At 25.7% G+C, this 19,304-nt stretch overlaps 1 protein-coding gene across 1 annotated transcript in view; it reads left to right on the top strand.

Moving 5' to 3' along the window:
• LOC129962103 (myotubularin-related protein 13-like) overlaps nucleotides 1-19,304 on the top strand; it is a 57,073-nt gene that overhangs the window by 18,505 nt on the left and 19,264 nt on the right. The window contains exons 10-24 of the mRNA XM_056075832.1: nucleotides 2,689-2,802; nucleotides 3,821-3,949; nucleotides 4,867-4,965; nucleotides 6,706-6,860; nucleotides 7,428-7,593; nucleotides 7,677-7,826; nucleotides 9,903-9,971; nucleotides 10,162-10,350; nucleotides 10,457-10,582; nucleotides 12,225-12,421; nucleotides 12,715-12,878; nucleotides 13,749-13,822; nucleotides 14,365-14,560; nucleotides 16,117-16,250; nucleotides 18,523-18,698. Coding sequence (XP_055931807.1) covers nucleotides 2,689-2,802; nucleotides 3,821-3,949; nucleotides 4,867-4,965; nucleotides 6,706-6,860; nucleotides 7,428-7,593; nucleotides 7,677-7,826; nucleotides 9,903-9,971; nucleotides 10,162-10,350; nucleotides 10,457-10,582; nucleotides 12,225-12,421; nucleotides 12,715-12,878; nucleotides 13,749-13,822; nucleotides 14,365-14,560; nucleotides 16,117-16,250; nucleotides 18,523-18,698 — 2,138 coding nt within the window. The remainder of the gene's footprint in view (nucleotides 1-2,688; nucleotides 2,803-3,820; nucleotides 3,950-4,866; nucleotides 4,966-6,705; nucleotides 6,861-7,427; nucleotides 7,594-7,676; nucleotides 7,827-9,902; nucleotides 9,972-10,161; nucleotides 10,351-10,456; nucleotides 10,583-12,224; nucleotides 12,422-12,714; nucleotides 12,879-13,748; nucleotides 13,823-14,364; nucleotides 14,561-16,116; nucleotides 16,251-18,522; nucleotides 18,699-19,304) is intronic.

Here is a 19,304-nt window from a genome sequence, read left to right on the forward strand (position 1 = left end):
GATTTGAAAAAGAAATCAGAAAATTGTTTTTCTAAAGAGCAAATATTCCATAATATTTAGATTTTAATTCCATGATGTTTTTCTGCATAAATAATGAGGTACTAAATATTAAATAATAGTAATATATTCTCTTAAAATTCTAAAATTCAAATCAGAGTAAGATGATGAAATGCGCCCTAAACTTGATATACCTTGAGAGATCAAGATGAGAGGGGGAACTTATTGCTGTTGCTTATCTGTTGAGTTTGTTTTCTTAAGCTTTATTTTTTTATTTTGAATGAAATTTTTTTAAAATACCCCTTCTTCCAGTTGATGTACCATTGATTGAGAAGCAAAGCTAATATACTGTGTGTTTCAAAGCTTGTAGTAGTTGATTTAGACAAGGACCATTTTCATACAGTTTATTCTTGGAATTCAATCTATAAAGTACTAAAGATTACTTTTTAGCATTTTGTTTCCCATTATCTTGCTAATATGATATTTAAAGTAATTTTTTTTTTTTTTTTTTTTGTGAACTAGCAAGTAATAATGTTGTAAAGAGGGTGAAAGTTTGGGATGAATTTGTAAATGTGCCACACAGCTTCAGAGAATAAAGAAAATTCTAATGTATGGAAATTTTCATTCCCTTATAATGTCCTTACTAATGAAAATAAATGGATTATTCAAAATGGATGCATTACTGCTTCATTACAATGAACAACTTTTGTACTGAAGGTTTTTTAATAGCCTGCTGTTGCTTAAAAATTAAAAGCTGAAAATTGATTTTAGCCCCTTATTCTAAACAACTGCAGCTAGACTTTAATTTCATGTGCTTATGAGATATACTATTGATGAGATTGCAAAAGTGTAGAAGAGAATGCAACTGATGAGATCTTTCCAATAAAGTATTGCATTTGAAAAGTGTTTGATTTCTAAGCCATTATCAAAAGAGTTTTAAGAGAGGTGATTGTGTATTAATCATTCACTCTAAATATAGATTTAGATTATACAATAATTATTAATTTACATATGTATATACCTGATACTTTATTAATTTACATATGTATATTTTAATGCTTTTTTTATGATTTCACTCATATTTATAATTGCATTTTTTAGCAATTCTTATTTGTTTCTATATGCTAGAAATTTAGTTAAGAAAGTAAGAAATAATATTAGCTTTTAATGTGGTTCATTAAACACAAAAATATTATTTTTTTATATTTTAATTTACAGGTTTTCAATTGGAAATATAGAAATTTGGTTTTTACATGTATAATATGCTATTAATGTTGAAGTATGAATAGTTCCTAGTTTTTAAAAAAAATACATAAATATGCAAATGGTATTTTAAAAATGCATTTTCAAAATGAAATGCATGTATAAAATTAAGATAACTTAAAGCATTATTTTTCATTTCTCACAGCATTGAACATTTTCACACAAATTAAATATCAGAAACATAACACATTTTCAAACAATTCTTTAATTTGAATCTGTTTTACAATGGTAATAACTACTATTTTTGAAGTTTCAACTAGTTCAAATTTGACTTTGGATTGTACTGAAGATACTTAATAAATTAAGTGCCATTGACATAGTCCTCATCTACTTTATCACATTTGTAAAAGTGAATTATTAAAGGTTTTAAATGGTAATTTATATATTTAAAAGGCAAATACTATTGACTCACTGACACATCATGAAATCTTCCAAATTACAAGGCCTAGGAACTTGAAATTTGACAGGTAATTATCCCTTAAGTGGTAGGTGTGCTCACTAAGAATGATTTTTCAAAAATTAATAAACAAATGGAAATTTTTCCATGTTTATTTTAAACCATATCAAAACACATTTTTTTAAAAACATAGTATAACTGTTGAATTACTCCGGCTATGAAAAAAATTATCCTCTTATTTTAATGTTTTATTTCTTAAAGAATATTTCCAGGGGTTTTTTTTTTGTTGTTGTTTTACATCATTTAATTAATTGCTGTTATCCTAAAAAAAATGCTGGTCTAATTTAGTAATTTTGGCAGCTCGTATATTGAAATATCTGTATGCCTAAGAACCCAATAAAATATAAAGGGCACTATAAGGGAATTTGTCATTCTAGAATGTATAGATAAGACATGAGGGTTCTTATCTTGTCACAAGATCTAAATACAAATCCATGCTCTTTCCTAGTAGTATGCATATGCAGAATGTATATTACTTATTAATTATTATTCATTCCATTGCACATATAAAATTTAAATGTAATTTACTAATTCAACAGGAAATTAGGCCAGTAATTTCTTTATGATAGTATGTATTTACTAAAAGTCATCTTTTTGGAATCGTATGTTTTCATGGTTCCAACTATTGTTGCAATTATTATCTATAGATGAGGGTAATGAGTTTTGGATTGGTATGTATTTAAATTAAAATAATGAGATTGTAGGCATTGCCCTGTAGAGGAGACTCTACATACTGTTGATCTTTCTAATTCTATTAAAAATAATTTCCAATAGACATGTTGTATTTCATAATTATCAAAAAAAAAAAAAAAATTGATGAATGCTCAATAATGAAAAAGTGTGATCATTCAAATAGTTAATTTTGTAAACATTATTAATTTCATGAGCTTCAAATTCTTGATTTTAGTAAAATTCAGTACCTAAAATCCATATGTATAAAATTGTTATTTATTTATTATTATTTTTTTCAGGACAAAAACATAAGAGCTATTTTCCTTCGAACGTTTGCTCAGCTACTTCAAGGATATCGTTCATGTCTCACTATCATTCGAATTCATCCTAGACCATTCATTACTTTTCATAAGGTTAGTTTAATAGTATTATCTAATTTTATTTTTCTAAATTGGAATCATGATTAAATTGAAAACAATTGAACTTTTATTTACATATATTGCATATATATATTTATTTGGTCATGTAACATTCTCCCAAAGCAAATACGAATATATGTATGTATATATATATACATACATATATTCGTATATATATATCAGATTTCAATCCCCATCTTGTTTTATGTTGATTTTTTTCACATTTTTGCTTTGGATATATACATATTGATAAAAATTTCTGTAAAGGTTCTTTAGTGTAATTGAATTAATATATATTTAATATATAATAATTATTTATTCATGTTCCATATCCAAAATATTGGAATAATTTCATTCACATTTCAGTCACAAAAGAATTTTATTAGTTAGATATAAAGTAATGCAGTGTTTTAGCAATAAATTGTTTTAATTTATATTTACTTATTGTTTTGCATCATTACTAGTGATTTATTTTACTTTTGTGCTGACAGTGTGCGAGTGTGTTTAACTTTTTGTTTTTTGTCTGTGTATATTTATCCTAGAAAATTCATAATTAATTATGTCACATTATTTTGAGTTGGCTGTTTAATTTTTGTGTTAGCAACCTTTGTCATTCAATAAAGTTGCATGACTTAACAATTAATACACTAAATAACATTTTTTCTTTATAACAAATGATTTTATTTAACTTTGAAAGAGAACATATGCATAAATAGATTATATATAAATGAAGTGTGGATTTTTTTAAGCAGGAGGGTCATCAAACATATTTTCTTCTCTTCATATATTTAAATATATATATAAATTACTTCTAATATATTACATCTTGAATTAATGTGCTTTTTGTGTCATCATAAATATGGGAAGAATTATTATTTTTATTATTATTACTTTTCCTTATATTCTAATTTTCTGAGTCTTGCTAAGTTGAAGTAATTCATTGTTGTAAGATACAATTGCTTAATTTTTTGTACTTATCAATATATACATATATGTGTGTGTATATTTCCAGGCTGCATTTCTGGGTCAGCAACCATATTCTGACTGTGACTTCATTATCAAAGTTCTAGATTGCATGTTCTTCAATACTTTTGTTTCTGAAAGGGGTCCTCCTTATAGAGCCTGTGATATTTTTGATGAGGTAGTACAATTTCTTTTAAATTTATTCATTCTGTGGGAATACTTTTTATTTTGTATATATTATAATGTATATATTATAATTTATTCTTATAATTAAATTATTTCTTTTATTTTTTTAGTATGTATGCATATTATTCTGATTATTTTAAATAAAACTTTCTACTGATATCTAAACGGAAAATAATAAATGAAAGAGTAAAATCTATTTTTCATTTTGTCCTGCAACCAAATTTTATTTCTGTTCAGTTTGCTTAAATGAATCATTTGATGCCAGGTTCTGTATTATATAAGGAACAAGTAAAAATTAATAAGTAAACAATTGCTATGTGTTAATTCTTTCTAAATGCAAACAAAAAAATTTCTTTGTATAACTTTTTATAGTTGTCTTATTCCTTATTTAAAATGTTCTATACTTCATAAAACTTTTGGTCTATTGAAATGAAATTGTAGCAGTAAAAATTTAAAAAACTTATTAAATTACTGCTTTTAGCAGTGGGAAAAGGATATTTTTAAATAAAAAAAATCTGAAGATCAAAACAAAAATTATAAAATCTTGAGGCATAGATCAAAAAGCTTTTAGTTAATTGTGACCATTATTTGGTTTATAATGTATTTTAAGTTTTATGTAATAAATTTTTGGAGGTTTTTTTTTTTTGTTTTTTTTGTTTCCTATGATATTTGTTGTGGCTTTAAAGCTCTCTATTCCATTCTGGTTTGTATGCTTTTCAGCTTGTTTTTAACCTCCAGATTTTTTATTACATTTTTTTCTTTTTAATACACTATTAAAAGCATTTTTTAAATAAGTTTTTTTCCTCTTAATTTCTTATTATATTTGATGATATTTGTTGCTCAAAATATTCCATTGCCATGCATATTTTAAATATGCCTAAAAAGTATTCTAGAAAAATCTTATTTCAGATATATGCAAGCATGCAGGACATTCTAAAAGCAGAGACTAAAGATACATCATTAGTCTTGTCACATATCGAAGAACTGGGAACACAGTTAAATAAAAACGTATGTTTCACTATTTTCTGCTTAACTTATTTTTTTTAAAAAAGTTCTATGTATTATATTTCATTTTTCTATTTAATTGGCCTTACTATTATTTTACTGTCAAATCCTAGGATCCATTTATTTAACTTCCTTTCTTTCTTTCTTTCATTTGTTTTCTTCTTGTTGTTTGTTCAAGTTTTATAACTTCAGCTCATTGTTGCTTTTCTAAAAGTGGTTACTTTTTTATAGAGCATTTGTTTATTCTGTTTTCATTATTATTAGTGAAATATTTTAAATGTTTTCATGGTGAGTCATTTTTGTTCAATATTTATAACTTTTAGGCAATATGTCTAGAGAATATATACATAAATATATATATATATTTTGTTATGAATTCATTATATGTGGCTTGCTAAAATAAATGTAAAGTTGTATACATTATAAAACATTTGAGAATATTGGTAACATCAGTTTATTCAAAATATTGATTATTGTTGGAGAAATTGAGGGACTTAAAAAATTGTTGCCATAGATATGAAGAAGAAGAAGAAGAAGAAAAAAAAAAAAAAAAAAACATTCATTGATCTTTTTTGCAGAAAAAAAAAAAAATCTCTTTTAGAAAGGTAGTTGTCAAACTGAGTGTAAAGCTAAAGCATTTGCTTAACAAGTTTAACAAATCAGAGACTTTTTTACTGCCAAAATCTATTGATAGCTGTTAATCTGTTAAAAAAAATATTACTGGGGAAACTGATCAGTTAAAAGAGCTTAAATAGCAAAATTTTAAAAAAAGAGGCATAAAATTTTACAAATTCAATTTACTATGTAAACGGATTTTTAATCCTAAATTTGTCAATTCAAATTCTGAACTTCTTTTCTTTCAAGAAATTGATTTGTTAATGAAGTGGTAGTATAATGTTCTTTCTCAAATCAATTAACTGTAATGTAAAAAAAATAATTTTGGATATACAATTTTTTTAGTAACATTTTTCTTAAAAAAACTTGCAAAAAAAAAAAAAAAAAAATCTGAATAACAGAATGAAATTTAAAAATATCTTCAGTGTTCATGAAAAATATTCAGAGATTACTGGTATTAATTCTGTGTACATTTGTATAAAATTGGATATTTTCTCCTCTAACTTAGTGAATTTTATATAATACATAACTTTATGTTGAAACTAAATTTTTCCCTAAAAATGCTTTAAAAAAAAGGATAAAATTTAGTTACTCATTCTGGAGAGAAAAGCTATTTTTTTTTTTTTTTCATATTACTCATACCATTTTTCATTTTGATCTACATTGATATATGTGATAAAATAAACTTTTTTATATAGTGCTACTTTGAAGGAAGATGATATATCAGTGATATTTTGCATTATAGAAACTTTTCTGTAATCATTATAATTAAATTTTAAAGTTTCTAAAATTGGGTTTTTCTCCTTAGTGTAACCTACTTAATTAAATGATATCAGTTTTACAGCTAGGATTTCGTAATTAAATTAAAATGTTATAAATGACTATTTTTTTAACTAATGAATTTAGATTCTTTATTATAAGTAAACTTTTAATTTCTGATCATTAAAATTTCTTGATGCCAAAATGAGAGTAGATTATTTGGCATGCATAAATAAGGATATATTTTCTAAATAAATATGGATCTTCATTTCTGATTCTAATACACAATCTCAAATGTTAATAAAATGTTCAAATTAATTCCTGTATTTTAAAAATTTATCCCTTAAAACTTTCATTACTTTTCAATAGGAAATTCCAAATCCTCAACAGTATGTTCAGAAAATACCAAAACCCACTGAAGGAGCTTTTACCAGAATACATCAGCCAACTTTTCCTATGATTGATGCTAAAGTTGTTCAAGATATTATTGATGAGGGAATGTCAAACCAATCACTCAGGGCAAAGTAAGCAATTTTTCTCTAGAAGACGCAATACAGTATATTCTCAATAATCCCAATAATCCAGCAGATATTAGACTTAGAAGGTTTTTTTTTTTAAGATTAAGTTCTAAATAAGCAGAAGTATTTCTTAGTTTTATTTTAGGTTTTTAATTCAAAGACATATGATTGTTGTAAAAAAAAAAAAAATTATCAAATCTTATAGAAATTTCTACTACCAACAATAAATATTTTAGTGTATAATTAAAAATCTGAATAACAGCAAAATTATTGGCATTTGCCTGCTGCGAATTTTTTTCCCTTCCATCCTCCCCACTTATCTTTTTGAAAATGCTGAACTTGGTTGCTAAATATTTGAATTGCCCTCCTCCACCATAATTCCAAATTTGAAAATTTTTCAAATTGATTGATTCATGAAATTTTTCTGAAAAAATTACACTTATTATTTTTATTTACTTTAGAAATATCAGTCATCTAAAAGTATATATCTGCTTATTATGTTCTGATATATTTTTAAATGCTTTCTTTTCCTTTAAGATATTGCCTTTTAAAGAGGTAACAAATTTCTTTTAGACTCTCTGCAATTAAACCTGAGCAGCCAAGAATAGTGCCTATGGGACCTCAAGCGTCTTCTTGGCTTGATAATAGAAGTTTAGTTACAAACAGTGCTAGACGGCTTGAAGTTTTAAGAAGCTGTGTTAATTGCATTTTTGAAAACAAGATTTCAGATGCACGCAAGGTAATATAATAAATAAATTATGTAATTCAACCAAAATATAATATGTATTTTTCATGGCATTAATTTTTCTAAACAATTTCTAGACTTTCCCTGCAGTTCTCCGAGCTCTGAAAAATAAAACTGCTCGTTTAGCCCTAACTCAAGAATTAGCTCTCCACGTTACTGGAAATAAAGCCATGTTGGAGCATCAACAGTTTGACTTAGTTGTCCGCTTAATGAATTGTGCTTTGCAAGTAAGAACTTGATTTTCTATTATTTATTTGTGAATATTAGATTAAATAGAAAACTATGCAAGTAAAGATAAATGACTTCTAATTGTGAAAAAATTTAACTGATGTTTAAAATTCATCATTAACTCAGTCTTATTTTTTATATTATGTGTCTATATTAGGTTATTTTCTATATTAGGTTTTCATCTAATTTCTCTAGATGAAATTAGAATTTTTTCTAGCTTACATCTAAAATATTCATTTTTTGCAACAAACACATTATATTCTACAGTAAATTTTTAATTTCAACAAATTGCTGTTGTAATCTAAATTTATAATTTGAAAGTATTTATATCTAAATTGTATCGTGGAAAAGAAGGAGTTATGTACTAGAAAGTTTCTTTTGAGTCATTTGTTTTGAATGTTGCCAGAATTATTGTACTGAAAGATTTCTTTCCAGCCTATTGATAAATATGAGTTATTTGATGTTATTATAGTATTCATTTTCATTCTTTATTTCTTTTTGTGTGACTTGTGATGTTGCTGAAACATTTGGGTGTTCATTTAAGTTTCATAAATCAAAAGCATGTTCAGGCATTATTTTCATTTCTGTGTTTTATGGCTATTGATTAGGCATAGTGGATCTTAACTATCTCCCTGCTAATTATTTGTGGATTTCAACCTTTTATTTTTCTCAATTCAGCATCATCTTCACTGTGAAGCCAAAATTCACAATGCATTATATGGGTAGTGACTTGTCATGAGACATAATTTATCTGTATATAAATTTTTTTTTAAAAAAAATATGATAGATTCAGATTAGAGTGAAGATAATAGCAAATGCAAATTTTTTTAATTTTTTGTAACAAAATCAATTTAATGTACTGTCATACATTTAATAATAAATTAAGTGAAATCTACTATTTCTTTTTTCATTCAGCCCAATTTTATATGTATGCATTTGTTTTAGAAAAACCAATATTGATTTTTTAAATTAATAATTAATAAATTGGGATTAAAAATATATTTTTTAAAATTTTCCTAGCATGTTAATTTTCCAGATTGTTTTATTAAAATGTACATAACTTATTTTTATATGTTTATATTAATCAATGAGAAATGTATATTTCTATTGCATATCAATGAAATTTTTAACTATTTTGTATTCCTATAAAATTTGTTAGAAATTTAGCAAGTTTTGAATATATATGTTGATAAATTAGTAAATATTATGTAGATTTTGAGTGGCTGTCAATTATGTTAGCATATTTTGTTATAATTTGGTTAAACATAAAATTCCCATGTGTGTGTTTTCTTTCACTTTAGTTATTGCCATCAGTTTGTTAATATTATTTTCATTTACTTCTTTTCAGTGACATTTTTTATAATTATTAAATCTGCTAATTTATTCGAGAAAAATGAAATCATTATAATGAAACTAATTTATTTAAACGTCTAGGAAATAGCCATTAAAGTGATGTTAGTGAATAAAATTCAAAATTCATGCCTGTGATTTAAAAATAATAATAACAATAATTGAATTATCACACTTGCAGTTTTCTAAATAATGATAAATTAAATAAAAATCTTCTGTGTTTGATAATTTTTCTGAAAAATGTACAGAAGTATGAGTATGTGTTTCATAACTGATAGCTCTAAATCCAATCAACTGCACTAGAAGGTCAAGTAAAGGACATGTCCATATTTTTTTTAGGGGGATAAAAAATCATTATAAAGTAAGAAAAAAAATGCCAAATGTTTTATCAATTACATTAATAAATCAGTTGCATTCCAAATATATATATATATATATATATATATATATATATATATATATATATATATATATATATAAGTAGTGAAAAATGTATTAATATTTTTATGAAATATTAATGAGTAGAATTTAAAAATTAATTTGTTTGTTATTTTATGAAAATTATATTTTGATTAAATAAAAATATTAAGTTGTTTGAAGAATTAATCCTTCATATGTATATTCTACAAATGAATAAAAAAAATTAAAAAGCTAATTTTTGCTTGCTTTAAAAAATTCCATTTTGTAATAAACATACTTTCTTTTATTTTTCTTTGAAATTTTAGGATGATTCTTCGATGGATGAATATGGTGTTGCTGCCGCAATTTTACCTCTGGCCATGGCATTTTGCAGAGTAAGTTTTTTTTAAAAATTGAAATAAAATTTTTATTATATGACAATTTTAAATTAGATTCTTATATCAAGTCATTGCATTATATAAAGTCATATAGGCTTAATTTTTATTTGAAATGTTTCATTTTTTTTTACAATAATTGTTTATTGCTTTTGATTTAGTTTTCATATTCAGTATTATGATTTTTCAGAAGTTATGTACAGGAGTGATACAGTTTGCTTATACATGTATTCAAGATCATCCTGTGTGGCAAAATCAGCAGTTTTGGGAAGCTGCTTTCTATCAAGATGTTCAAAGGGATATTCGGGCTCTGTACGTTCCTAATCGTGGTTCCTCAGGTGATAGAGAATCTTCTCTGTCGCCTGTTAACACTCGAGAAGTAAGTTTCTTCTGAAATGTTCTATATTCCTCTAAGATATTTATTCTTTATTTTAAGCTACATTAATTAATATGCTTTTTCTACATATTTGATTATATCCTTACAGAGCAAAGAATTGGTCAATGCTTGGAATAGAAATGAACACAGAACATCCAGTTCATATTCTAACAATGAAGTTAATAATCTAGGTCGTCAACCAGAGCATAGTGCTTTAGAAATTGCTGCTGAGCAAGTATGTTAAATAGTAAAATTATTGAATCATTTAAATAAAAAAATATTACTAATTTTTTTTCCTATAGATATTTGTTTTGTTGTAAAAATAAATTTTTAAAAAATTTTTAAATGCCAAGAATGTTTTCTTCCATCTGTGTCCAATATTGTAAATTCTGTTTAATTGAATTTTTATCAAAGATTCCATTTTATATTAGCATTTGTTGTAAAACAGACTTGTTAAACGTATTTAATTATCAATAATTCATGACTTAAAACATTGTTTTTGCTTCTGTAGCATTTCATTTTTTATTTATTGTGAGAAAATAATGTGAAAAGAATTGTCTTGTCTTATACAAAAAAGATGGTCTGCTTTACAGAGTGGATGGCACAATATGGCCAAAAATGACCCTTGTGCCAAAACACCCAAATCAATTAACCTATAAAGAAAGGGGCTTATTCCTCTTGAAAGAAATTATTTTTATTGGCTTTAAGTTATAACAATTTCAGTTTAATGAATCTCTTTATTCTTCGGAATAAAGAGACTACAGAATAAATCTTAAGATTGCTATATGAAAACAAATTACTGAGAGGAATTCAGTTAATATTTCTAAGAATCTACAACAATGTGAATGAAATTAAATGATAAAATTGTTAGATACATGTTTCTATTTTTCAAAAGGGGGAGAGGTCAAATTTTTGTGTAAAATTCTTATGAAAAATGATGCAAAGAATTTGTTTTTAAAAAAATTTACTAAGCTAAGTTTGTTTATTGCAATTGCTATTTAATTGTGTGTGTTTTTTCACCATTTGTTACCTATATTTTGCATTAAATTTGACTGTGTATTTATTTACATGGGCTGTCCCAAAGTAATAGTTTGGAGCATTAATATTTTTACTAGTGCTATCTGCCAATTAAATATGTAATTCAAATTATTTAGCTTACAATTGGCTACAAGGTAGCTTAGCTTAAATAGGAATAAAGCAAAAGTTTAAAAAGTTCAGAAATTTTACCTTCTTGATTTATTTTATACATAAAATTCATCTAAGTTCATCTATTGTTTCTATTTCTTTTGTGTTTAACAAATTGCAAGATATAATGCATATGTGTATCAAAAATTGGATTTCTTAAAGTACCAATTTACTCTTTACTTGCAATTTGTCAAGCAGAGTCTTTATAATATCTTTCATATAGATCATACTGTGATGAGAAACAGAAATGTAATGGTACTGACCATATAGTAGTGAATAATTGTTGCATACTTCCTCATAAAGTATATCTGAAAGGTAACATTTTTGAACAAATTTGAATTTCTCCTCCTTGTGTCTTTATTTAAACTATCTTATCATTAGCTGGGTTGGAATGAACACTTACATAATTTTGGTTGCAAATTTCATTGCTTAGAAATGCAAGTGCCTTGGCCAGTTATTCTTGACAGTAGGTATTTATTTATTTAGCATGCATCTCACTTTCCATATTCATTTTATTCTTTAAATAGACACAGGATAATCATATTGAACAATGTTTTGTTTTTAAAAGAATTTGTAATTTTTACTTCTTCCTCCCAATTTATTAAAATTATGTGACAGTTTTGAAATAAGTTGTAAAACTAATATTTTGTCCTGCTAATTTTATTCATTTATGATTTTTTAAAATATTTAAGATGAGACTGTGGCCAAATTTGAGTCTTGAGCAGCAGAAAGAACTGATGAATAATGAAGAATCTACGGTTTACAGTCAAGCTATTCATTATGCAAATAGAATGGTTGCCTTACGTGTTCCTTTAGATGTTAGTAAAAGTGCCAAAAATGCTAATGATCTGGAACGAGAAAGTAATAGTAATAGTAATGTTACAAATAGGTGAGATATTTTGTATTACATTTAATTTCTTGAATGAATTTTATGTGCTTTAAATATTAAAATAATATTAATTATTTTTTAATTACATCTTTTAAAATTAAATTAATTAAACTCCAAATTATGCTGCCAGTGATTTAAGTTTTTTGGTATGTGTAGTTTAGATCAAAAAACTAATTAGGAGCTAAATTTTTTTAAATATAGAATTTACAAAAAAATCTTTTTTTTATCATTGTATTTTACTTTTTCATTCCTAATAACTCCTTTAATAATTTATCCTTGAAAATTTCTTTTAGTATGGCTGAAACTGATAGTGCTGATGCTGAAAGTGGTTTTGAAGAAGATACTTCAGAAGTGGGAGCATCTGTTATTAAGTTCGTTTCAAGATTTGTGGACAAGGTTTGCACTGATAGTGGTGTCACTGAAAATCATATTAAAGCTCTTCATCAAATGATACCTGGTAACTTCTCAATACATTTTTATTGTATTTTTAAGAATATAAAAATTATATATTTATACCACATTAATTTAAAATTTTGCAGTTAAGATAATTTTGACTTATTATTAAAGTTTGACGCTCTTGTTGAAACTCTGCTTATGAAAGTGCTATTGCATTTATTTTTTTCTTTAACATTTGTCAAATCTTGCCAACTGATCAATTGTTATTTTATACTATTATATGAACCACATATTGTTTGACATTATATATTTCAGATTGATTCCTTATATAATAATTATTATTGTATGGCACTGATTTGCAGCCTTGGTTTGTAACATTAAATTAAAGGTTTGCCAATATGTTAATGAATTTCGCAAGCTTAGAAGTGCTAAAGTCAGTCTTATAATGAGAAATTTGCAATTTAAATTTGTCATTATATGAGTATTAGTGTATTTTTTTGTATTGAAATTATAAATTACCTTGCTTTTCATTTCACCTTTTTTTTTTTGCTTGTATTTGAATATTTTTATTGTTAAGTTTGTGTGTGTGTGTAATATGATTTTTTTAAAAATTATTCTTGATAATTTAAGCAAAAGTTATTCTCTCTTAATTTTATCTGCTGTATTATTTTATGCGTATGACTGTATTTTTAGAAATTTTAATAAATTAGGATAGTCAGTAGATTTTAATCTTCTGTTTTAGGCAATTACAATTATTTTCAAACACTAAACTTTTAAATTAGTAATTCAAAAGGGGAAATAAATACAAAAAAGTCCGATTCAGAAGAATTATTAATTAAAACATTTATAAGCATTAAATAAATAATATAGTCTAAACTTAAGATGCATTGTGCAAGTTAATTCATACTTAATGTTTTTTTCTAAATACCAGGTGTTGTTGCGATGCAAATGGAAACACTGGAGGCTGTTCATAAGGAAAGTAAACGTCTTCCACCAATAACTAAGGTAAATTTACAATACATTTCCTATAATTAGTGAATATTTTAAACTTAACTTGCTTTTATTGTTATTAAAGAACTATAACAATTTCATGTTATAGAATTTTGTCATCAGTCTAAGTATATCAAAGTGCTTTCTTTAATTTCAAAATTCTTTGCTATATAGAAGAAAGAAGGTTTTAAATTAAATGGAATTTTTATGAATTTGCCGTTATGAACCAAATAGTAAGATTTTATTTATAAAGTAAAAGAAAAATGTATATTTTTGTTTACAAGGAAAATTTAACTAACAAAGTTTAACATGTTTTAAAAGTTACTGTCTGTCACAAACTAACTTTTTTTTTCTTTTATCTACCTTTAATATATGTAATACAATCATTTCTAAGGTGAAATTAACTGTGGTTCAAATATTACTTTTTACTTCAATGTTTAAATGGGTTCAATAATTTATTATTATTTAGATATTTCATAATATTATTATTATACAAATAATATCACAATAGTATTATTATTAAGTATAATAACTTTCTTTTTGTTATTATTATTCAGCCTAAAATCTTGACTCCAAGTTTGCTACAAGGTGAAGAATTACTGATGGAAGGATTACGTGTATACTTAATTCCTGATGGCCGTGAAGAGGGAACAGGTGGCAATCTTGGTGGCCCTAGTCTTTTGCCTGCTGAAGGAGCTGTGTTCCTTAGCAACTACAGAATTATTTTCAAAGGAACACCATGTGATCCTTTTGGTAAATGATAATTTAAGTCACTTTTTATAGATTAAAATAATACTTATTAATATAACTGTGCAAAGCTTCTTTTCACTTAAATTATTTTTTGTTTTGTTTCAACGAAATCTTATTTAATATTGTAATAATATCTTTATTTGAATCAATTATGCACTAAATATGTAGACACAATTAACTAACAATTGAAAATGAACTGACACTTTGTTCAAGTACTCATTATATATATATATATGTGTGTGTGTGTGTCTGGAATTATGTAACAGCTATTTGAATGTTAATTTAAATAATAAACTATAAAATTTTTGTAACATTTTGTATGTTTAGGAATAATATTCAGTGGTAATTGTATACATTTTCAAGGGAAGAAATAAGAGGAATAATTTTTCATGAGATATAAATACATTTTATTTCATCTTTTATATCCTCATGTGAGATAATTTTATGATGGATATAAAAATCACAATTGAAATTTGGTCACCATTATAATACTGTATAAATTTCTTTGATCATATGCATAATACAGTAGACTCCCGATTATCCGCGGGCGGGTTATCCGCACCTGCCGCACAAAGGTGTTTTTTTTTTTTTTTTTTTTTTTGTACAAGCGTAAAGCAAAGAAAATAAAAATGTTCACAAAACTGAGCGAAACGTTAAATTTGCTAACATCGTGCTTATTTATGGCAAAAATATCCCAGGCCTTCTCGGAACTTTCCCCTCTGATGAGTAATATGTATTACATATGTATTAATTTTTCTGTGTATCCTTGACGCCTCTCGTAAGTACAAAGCACTTTTCTGTTTTCATTAACAAAATGCATTTTAGGTTAGTTTTGAGTGATATACTAAAATATTAAGCCTTAGTTAAACATTTCCTTCTGTTTATTTTACCTTTTATTGTACATAAAACGATTTTTCAAAGTTGGAATGACTGTTTTCTCTTTTGCTATACCCGTTTTCAGCTTTTTTCGGATTATCCGCGATGTTTGTTATCCGCGGCGGCCGCGCCACCCAATTCCGCGGATAATCGGGAGTGTACTGTATAAATATAACATATTGAATTAGTAATGTAAATCAAACCTATAAAGACTTGGTTGGATTCAAGATTTTGTCATCAAACTAAAACTATTAAATAAATAAATTTAAATTCTTTTTGGCACAAAGTTCATTTTATTTATTTATTTTTTGTGGAGATAGCTCAATAAAAGTATTATTTTACTAAAAATTAAATATCTTTTTCTAAATTATCTTTGAGTATGCAATTATGTCTTTTACATTTTACAGTGTTTGTTCATAGAATTTCCCCATTATGATTATATATATATATATATTCCCCGTAAAGGTGGAGAAACTAGATTATTTCCCTTTTTTTTATATTATACAATAATATTTTGAAATTGGTGATTTGAAATAAATCTGTGCTCTGCAATTGTGTTTTATTTTAAACAAGAAAATTTGTTAAAACATTATTTTATAAAATGTTTGATTTTTCACTCATCTTTTGTTGAAAGAAAAATATAAACAATTTTTTATGTTGTTTAATTTTGATTCATCTTGCAGCTTGTGAGCAAGTCATTGTGAGGAGTTTTCCTGTTTCTACCTTAACCAAAGAAAAAAGAGTTAATGTCCAGTATCTTACTCAAGTAGATCAGTTTCTTCAAGAAGGCCTTCAACTACGCTCTAATACTTTTCAAGTAATGCAAATTTCACTTTTCCAATATTTTTTCTCTTTTTTTAATATTGAATTGAATCAAGTTCATATTGCATTTTTGTTTTATTTATTAACTTAGAAATTAGTTCAAATCAAAGAGAAATACATTTTAAAATTCTTGTTAACATTAAGAATTTATTGTATTGAAAAATATTTGCTTGTTGAGTTTAAATGGATATTCATAAAATATTTTTGCAGTTAAAACATACATAGAACATGTATATTATTATATTTTTTTTAATATTTTTTCCTTCAGAGTTTGAATTGATTTTTGTTAACAGACTAGTGAATAGAAAGTGATTTATATTTGTTACTAGCCGCCTTTGGCGACCGGCGGTTCGCCAATCTTAATGTTCGTTTAAATTTTAATAATTAAATAGGTTGAACCGGAGTTTAACCCCCTTCTTCGCCTAGTTGCGATAACGCGCCAAAGCTGGCAATCTTTATTATGCACTATAATTGGACATCTGCTCCTTTGCTTTTGAACATTTCGCAAGGCCGTTGTTGGCGATTTATAAAAATTGTGCCAAGCTGGGGGTTAAACTCTGGTCGTACCATTAAATACTTTACGCAATTCCAACTTTAATAGATTCTTCAGCAAAATATTTTAAAACTTCAAATTTTATAGTCATATAATTCACTCATAATATTATAAAGGCCTTCAGTCATAGCGTGATATGTTTCTCTCTAATTTTCTGTTACCCCTCTTAGAAATTATGCTTTAAATTAAAGTGTAAATGATTAATCTGCAATTAATATAATATTATTTTTTACTGAAACAAAGCATTTTTTTTAATAATATGATTACTGATAATAGAGTCACTGAGCGTTTAAACTTTATGGTCACTAAAGAATATCTTTCTTAATTTATGTAATATCTCAAGAATTTGTCAACAAAATTTTCTCAGATTCATCATGAACAGATCGATTCATTAACAATGTTTAATTTTAAATGCATCAAACACTAAGAAAATAAAATGAATTGTTTAAAATAATCGGTCAAAAACAGGTTTAAAAAAACTACTTAAAAAATGATGTACTTCAAACTATAAGCATATACAAAAAATATATAACTAACATAAATACAATTTACTTGCAAAAGCATGCAACTAACCTAAAAATAATTTAAATCATCCGTTGATAATGGTTGTCATGACATCAATCAGAACACAATGTGCATGCTTGAATTTTCTCCGCCAGTTACTTTAACGCAAATGCGTGAATTTTTCTACGCCAGTTGGGGTAACGCTATGCAGATTATACATTTTTAATTTCCTGTATTCTGTGTTATTTTAATTCAAAAGTACTTCAGAATGAATCTGAAACATGGATTAATTAACAATGTTTAATTTTAAATGCATAAAACATTAAAAAAATAAACAGAACCGTTTGAAATAATCCGCCAAAAAATGTTAACCCTAGCCTCATTACTGTTGGGAGAAAAAAAAACTGAAGCCTTACTCATTTGGCGGTGGGGAAAAATGGAAGATTTTTTTGGCGGGAAAGTTAGTTTTTAATTAATAATTAAAATTTCAAAAAAAAGGGACTCCAGTTGCACATTCCCCGACCTCTAAGGTATACATGTACCAAATTTGGTAGCTGTATGTCAAATCACCTAGCCTGTAGAGTGCCAACACACACACACACACATTGAGCTTTATTATAAGTATATAGATTAGAATAAACATTTAGTTAGAATTTACATGATGTAGAAATCTTTATGTAACTTATTTGATACCCAGAAGTAATGCTATATCTTGAAAAGTTTAGACTGTAAATAATAATTTTATTCCCCATAACAACATGAACTATAATGGAAAGTTATAAAAAATAAATTTGATGTAAGATACCCACCCCCTTTATCAGGTTAGTAGCAATATAACATCAGAAAATCAACTGATGTCTTGTGAGTTAGCATAAAATCCTTGAATACATCGAAGACACCAGAAACAAATTTTGATTCTTGTCCATGTTTCCAAAGTACTAGTTTCTCTGATAGCGAAATTTAAAAACTTAATACATTTAGTATTCATGAAATATTTTAACCATTATATTCAGAGTTTTTGTTGTTATTTTAGATAAGAAATATATATATATTTCAACACCATTAACTTTTTGAATATGCTTTAATAGATTTTTTAAGGCATTTTCTATTTCTTCATTTTTTTTTTTGTAAGGATAGGGAAAAGAAGAAGGAATATATATATATATATATATGAATTCTATGAACTAATTTTACCTTATTCTCTTTGCAGTTAGTCAAAATTGCCTTTGATGAAGAAGTTACTTCTGAAAACATAGAGACATTTAGAAAATTAATCAGTCGAGTCCGCTGCCCTCCTAGTGTGTTTCATGTCTTTGCATTTAGTGGTCATCTAGCAGTTCCTCAAACACCATTACATAAGCAGAAAGAAAAAAATGCTACATTGAAGTATGTTGCAGTACAAAATTTAATTCTATTGTATATAACTGTGATATGTTTTTTTTAAATTGGATACTGTTATACTTACTCAGCCATAAATTGATGTTATATGTAATTTTTGAATTGTTATTAATGATTAAAAAAGGAATATTAATGCTATGCCTGTGTTAATGTTTTTAGAAGAAATATCATATATATTGTCCCTTTTACAACTCCTGTATTTTGAAATTTTATATAAATATTTTTCCCTTCAATAATTTTTTAAATGCGATTTTTATGCATAAATAATGAAAAGTAGCTTGTATATTGGGAGGTATTAGAATATTCTTGTTTTCAAGAGTAAAATATTACAGTCTGTTTATTTTCTATAGGCGGTTCAAAGTCACATTTACCTCGTTATTGGTTTTCTGGTACCAGTAACACGGTAGAAAATGTGACCTTGAACTGCCTATAGAAAATACACAGACTATAAGAGCCGGTAATTACTATAAAAGTAACCATTTATTTATTATAAGTGTTTGTGGAATACATTTTGTCAATGATACTGATACTAATATCAACAGAGTATAAAACACTCAGATAGAACAGTTCAAAATGAATGTCAAAGAAGTTATT

This window comes from Argiope bruennichi, chromosome 1 (genome assembly GCF_947563725.1).
Source record: "Argiope bruennichi chromosome 1, qqArgBrue1.1, whole genome shotgun sequence".
NCBI classification, from domain to species: Eukaryota; Metazoa; Arthropoda; class Arachnida; order Araneae; family Araneidae; genus Argiope; species Argiope bruennichi.